The 6,317-nt window shown below is 41.4% G+C and overlaps 1 protein-coding gene across 1 annotated transcript; it reads right to left on the bottom strand.

Moving 5' to 3' along the window:
* Window positions 1–2,387: 2,387 nt before the first annotated feature.
* On the bottom strand, window positions 2,388–6,083 carry ZNF367 (zinc finger protein 367; the record flags this gene model as incomplete). The annotated part of the gene is made up of 4 exons (XM_009576924.1): window positions 2,388–2,874; window positions 3,479–3,617; window positions 4,036–4,155; window positions 5,933–6,083. Coding segments are annotated over 4 exons (651 nt in total), but the record flags the coding sequence as incomplete, so codon positions are not given.
* Window positions 6,084–6,317: the final 234 nt, after the last annotated feature.

The following is a 6,317-nucleotide window of genomic DNA, read 5'->3' as shown; positions in this document are numbered from 1 at the left end:
GGCTCGGCTTCGAGGGAGCTCCCGCAGGTTTGTCAAACTGTAAAAAAAGCTCTAAAAAATTCGCTTTGGGTGGTTAACTTGTGTCAAATTTCAACAGACGGGGAAAATACACACTTGCGTGCTCTGCGACGAGGCAGGGTGACAGAAACAAGGAAGAGCCCAAGTGTTCAACGATTACCAAACAGCATGCACTAAAGTTGAAAATTAAACCAAGTTTTTATTCAAAGCATCTATTAAAATGACAGCACATCCACTCTTCTGCTGGTAAGTCACGCCAAACTACAACTTAATCTTTCAAAGCACTGAACACTTCAAGATTTCTTGTATGTAATCACTTAATAAAACAAAAAGCAGTCTTCCACATCTCAATTTTTTTTTACTTGGTATTGTACCCAAAACTTGTCATGACACAAAACTGCTTCAGCTGTCTGAATTTTGTCTACAGCCAAGTATAATACAGTGTACTTGTCATACTTGAAAAAATATTCTGCGAGTTGCCTGAAGCATTACAGCTGACTGGGGAAAAAAAATTAAAAAAGAAAAAAAAAAAATCAATGCTAACGAACTAAGTTATGACTTCAGTCTGCAACTGGCTGGTAATGACAGTCTTGTGCCCTGTGAAATACTTCTCAGGAGCAATTCTGAGTTATGACTCAGAAGTACAACAGATTTATGCTCAGGGCTCATTTTGGGATCAGACTATCTGCATGCAGCCAACTGAACAGTCAAAAGCACGTAACTTATTTGAGAAAGTCCAAACCTACACATGCGAATTACCAGTCTTACATAGGCTAAGAAGCTTAGAACGGCTAATGTTTCATATTTTTAAGCCTAAAAGGCTTAAAACAGAAACAAATGAGCTTGATGTCTGCTAAGTTTAGGAGCTGAAAGCAAAAGTTAAACCGTATCACTGGTGCAAAATTATTTACATTCAATGAAAATGATTTTTTTTTTAAATTATTCTATTACTCTTTAGTTAAGTGCATCAATACATGATTTAAACAAACTGGGTTAATGAGATTTTTCAACCACGACAGGTTATAAACTATCAGAGAACATAATCCAACAGTTGCAGTTTCTGGTGTAAAATCAAGCTACTTTTCTGGAACAGCTGTATGCATCTGGTCAGTCTGTATCAAGTGATTGATAAAATGATTTCTTCCTCTTGTTTAAGAGAGAGGGAAAGTGGCTTCCCTTCTCACCTGAATTTCCTGACCTTCAGTGAGAGGAAGAAGTTAAAGCAAGCAGGTCAGTAAATTATTAATATCCCCTAAAGCAGTAGCTTAACAAAAAAAAAAACCAAAACACAAACCAAAACCCCCACACAACAAAAAGTCCAATCTGAAAACAAAGTTTCGTTAGCATATTAGGAATCTCTGGTTGCCTTCAAAGCAAAATACAGAAAAAGGTCACCATGAGACAATGCTATTTGAAAGTATACAACATTCACAAAGTGACAGAATATCCCGCTAAACATTTTATATCAGCATTTGAGTACTAGGCAGCGTTCTGTAACTTCATTTATTTGGGAAATACATGAAATCACACTGTTAACACACTTGTAACTATCTTTGGAAGCCTATTTTCTAGTTGTGAATACTTTTCTGCAGTGTTTAATTGATAGCTGTGCTACAGTTAGTGAACACAAAATTGGCATGTTATCCTGAAGTAAAGCAGTAAGGTGGCTTTATGCACAGAAAGTACGGAGGCTTCTATTTGCTAATATAAAAGCAATACTTTAAAACTTAGTGTTTGCTAATAGAAGATCTAGAATAGTTTACTACAAATCCATACCACCCTGTAAATACTCCCTTTATTAACAAAATCAAGTGCCAAATCACTACAGGGTCCAAAAATATCTGAAAAAAATATTACCAATTGTTTACCTTTGTCTAGACTTTGCAAGACTAATCATTTTCAGATAAACCAACAATGTGCAAAAGTTCCTAACATCACGTTAGGAATAACAAGTGCTACCAAGAGATTCCGCTGAAATCAAATCAGAAAATGTAAAACAGCAAAGTCAAGCCTCACACCTTGAGCAGTCACAGTGAAGATCCTGAACGATCTTACGGTTTCCTGCATGAAGCAGTTTCTTCCCCTCTACAAGTTGAGATAACTAGGCTTTGCCTTCCGCCTCAGTGATATTAGGTAAAGATATACGGACACTAGAAAAACATGGTTTCTTTGCTGCTTAACGATTATCTGCAGACCCCCACTTAATATAAATTTGCTTAAATAGTCAGATAAATACTTCTATTTTTGTCAGCCTTCTTTGGCCACGTGTACCATTCTGCTAATCACAAACACTTTGTTCAGAAAGTGCTTCCTGTGAAAACTGCTTCAAAGAAATGAGTTAACCTTGCAAAATCTAGCTTCCCACAACACATAAATTTGTCAACCCTGCATTATGCAGTCCCATATTTACAAAATACTTAGAAACTTTACATCTGTCTTTTACCTTACAAAAAGTGCAATTCTCTCACCCCATGTTATGGGGCAACAACATTCTTCATTAATTCTACAGAATAGCAGCCTATGATAAGCAAATAAGGTGCTTAGCTTATGCCCAGGATCTAACTGGTTAAGTACCACCAGGAAGTACATTTTGTATAGGCAGACTCTGTTCCTATCTACTGTCGCAGCGGTGCCACAGCTAGGTTTGCAAGCTCAATGAGAGCCAGTGCGCCATGCATGCGTTCACGCTGTTCCTGGAGGCGGCGGCGGCGGGCAGCTGAATGAGCGCTGTTTTTCTCTTCATCATCCTCTTCATCAGACTGAAGGTATTCCATCGGGTCCTGCTGTTCCTGATCCGTTTTCTGGATTGTTTTAGTTTTCAAAGCAGGAGCACGCTGCTCTCTAGTCTCCCAGTATCTACAAAAGCAGATGTGGGGAATGCTTTTAAAATATATACAACTGACTTGCACACCAACAGTTCAAAGCTGGCAAACACCTCCCAAGTACTAGCTTGCATCCGACTAAGCACTGCATTTGACTTTATCTTTCAGCCCTTACATGGTAGCATTTAAGCTGTCAGAAACCTCCTTTATTCATCATTTTAAGTGTAAAGTGCCCAAGTGAACATCTGTGACAGATTTCTCCTCTACATGTTGTTCCCAGCAGGTGTTTCTCCCTAGGCATACACAACTGTTGCCCCTCATACAGATGCAAATTCAGCAAGACTGTAGCACCAGCTAACAAGGTATTAACAAGTTTTGATCAAGCAAAGAGAAGCATTTAAGCAGAGAACAAAAACAAAAAAAAAACCAAAAAAGAAAAGAAAGTGTCTCATGAGGAACTTTGTCTTGATCAGGAATTCACACTTCTTTAAGGAAAGGCAATGGCGGCTGATTTGTACTGGAGGAACAGCTGGTTTTGGTTTGTTGGGGATCTGACCTCTTTGCCCCTAAAAATAAAATGCTTTCTCAGACCACCCTTAAAAGTATTTAGAGAAAGATGACACCGTGAGGGAACTTACTTTGCTAGCCACTCAGCCACAGCTTTATTGTCAGCCGTCTGCTTCTTGCTCAGCCTGTCTGTGAGCTCTTCCCTCTTCAGTCGGGCATATGGATGTTTGGGGCAATGACGGTTTGCATGCGTGAATCTGCTTAAACAGCCTTAAAAAACACAAAGTGACATTGAAGAACACGTTACGGAAAGCAGCCAACCAACGAGTAAGCATAACACCTCTGGGATGAAGATGCTGCTGAATCCAACCTTCCTCACTCACAAAACCCTAGGTTTGACTGAAAACAGAAAGCTCTAGTTGCAAGGATCATAACATGCCCCATCGTTTTATACATTAGTATCAACTGACACAGTTACTGATAGCCTACTTACATAATAACGTATGCAATCCTTAGATAAGTATTTGCATGATTTTGCAGATTCTGCCTGGCTCCTCCCTTCCCTAGAAGCTCCTCCAAAATTAAAATCCAAAGCTTCTATGGATCTTTGCCATGTGACCGTGCATATGTTTCCAGTACTAGACTGACCCTAGTTCTGAAAGCTGCAAATTGTTCTCTGATGGCTCACCATTCTCTGAGCAGACGAAAGGTTTCTCCCCTGTGTGGAGACGCTGGTGAGTTTTGAGCTGCCCGCTCTGAACAAAGGCTTTCCCGCAATCTGGGTAGTCACACAAATAAGGCCTTTCACCTTAAAAATAATAACAGAACAGATTTATGAAAGCTGAGTATAGAAGAAGAGTCACAGTATCCAGTGGTGGTCCCTAGCCTGAGACTTACACAAGCAAGCTCTCCTTTTACCCACTCAGATGCTTGCACCTACTTAAAAAGCCCTGGTGTACCAAACAGCAGAGATCCACTTTACCCCAAAGAGATCTTTACTTTGAAGTACATGCTCAATGCTACTGGATAATACAATTATTTCCAGAGGGGAAAAACCAAAAAAAATCTAAAATTGTATTTTTCCTTGTCGTATTTTCTGATTTAAGCCTCTTGCACAGCACTACGTAAGCTTTGTCCCATGAAACTATCCACCTATAGAGCAAGAAATACATGGAGTGAAATGAGGAAATGGACAAGTAATGTAATTCACGTTGTAACCAGATAAATTTTATCCTTAACATAGCCTGAACTAGAGTAAAATAACTGAGGTTAACAGTATAGTAACATAGGAAGTTGTAGAAAATAGCTCATTAGGGAAGACTATTTGAGAAACATTGTGATGGATAAATGGAGATTGCAAGAGAAACTTATTCCAGACTTAAGCCAAGAAAATTTTCTTAGGCCAGTCATCAAGGAAGACTTCCCCATGCAAACTGCAATGAGAAGAAGAGAGGTAGCAGGTGTCTCCTCCCTCAGGAGGATCCGACCGTGTGCAAGTATGCAACGGCGTGCCATGCCACCGCTCCTCCGGAAGGACGACAAAACGAGGGTGATGCTGACTTACTAAGTCGGAGGAATAACACCAAGGTAAGCCCTGCTCAGCTAAGTAGTTCGTACAAGCTCAACACCTAATACAACCAACTGAAATAAAAACATCTTTTGACCAAAGAGCATGAGGAAACTGCTGTTTAATGTTAGTATCTAGATTAGTCTTAGTGACTTGGGTCAGAAAAAGAGACCATGGGAGCCAAGGTTTTTCTGGAGTTTTGTTTGGTTTGGGCGTTTGGGGGTGTGTTGGCGGCTGCGTCCAGATTGTGAGGCGAGCTACGTTAGTTCACACTTTATTGCAAATATATTGCAGCAGGAACATGAAGAAAAAAAAAGATGTATTTGCTTGGTTTAAAAAACCAGCATCTCCTGTTCAGTTCAAGCTCAGCTGGGTATTGAGTGAGTTGATCCTACATTTTAACTTAACTGCAAGTTGCCTTCCACGTACAGTTCAGTAAATTAGCGTGACCGTCTCCGCCCCAGAAAATGAATTCTAGGCGGTGGGAGAGACAACTGGATGGCGATTTTAAGCATTTGAACTCTTCTCTCAACGTTTAAGCTACACTTCTAAGGTGTTACACTGCCCAAGTTACCAGCCACTTCTTCAGTTACTGTCTCCTCTTCCAGCTAAACTTCAATTGCTGTGTGAAAAGAACACCAGCCGGAAGGAAACCAGTCACAGAGAGGAGGCAGTCAGAATAAAAAGTGCTACCACGCACAGAGCACCGAGCCCAAGTTCTCCCTCTTACAAAGTAAGCCCGTGACAGCAGCAGATAAAATATTTACGCAGTTTGCCTATACCATCATAGCCCAAATTGCTGCTGCGCTTCCCCATGACAAACACAGTTACAAAGACTTCGATTGCACCAACAAGCATTGGAAGAAAAGTATGATTAATTTAACAGTTACAATAAAATATCAACAGGTCGAGTTCGTTGGGGATTTTTTTGTGGTTTGTTTGTGTTTTTTTTTTTAATTCCTTCCCTGCTGCTTCCTAAGCTGCTCACGCCAGCTACCCACACCTTCCCTTTACTCACCGGTATGAGTTCGTTTGTGGGCCTGCAGCGATTTCTCTCGTGGAAAGACCCTGTTGCAGATATTGCAACGTATTCTGCTAGAAGAGTGCTCTCCTTCACTGATGAGGTCACGGACGGTGTCTGCTCTCGGCCGGCCACGCCTTATCCCATCCTGCGTAGATAGAATGACGGAGCTGAAATCCCGCACGTTTCCACCACCGCAGTCCAGTCAAAACCCGCGACTTCCCGCAAAGTGACTTTGAAGTCGGGACCGAGGACCCGTGCCGTGACAGCGTCAGCGTGACGCCAGAGCGCGCCAAGCCCTCACCTAGCCCGCTCCCAACAGCTCGGCTACGGCCGGCGGGTGCAGGTGGCGGAACGTCAGGCACCGCCAGCGCTCTGACGT

This window comes from Fulmarus glacialis, unplaced genomic scaffold (genome assembly GCF_000690835.1).
Source record: "Fulmarus glacialis isolate BGI_N327 unplaced genomic scaffold, ASM69083v1 Scaffold46950, whole genome shotgun sequence".
NCBI lineage: Eukaryota > Metazoa > Chordata > Aves > Procellariiformes > Procellariidae > Fulmarus > Fulmarus glacialis.
Note: the sequence above shows the minus strand (reverse complement) of the source record. Positions and strands in the feature narration are given on the sequence as shown.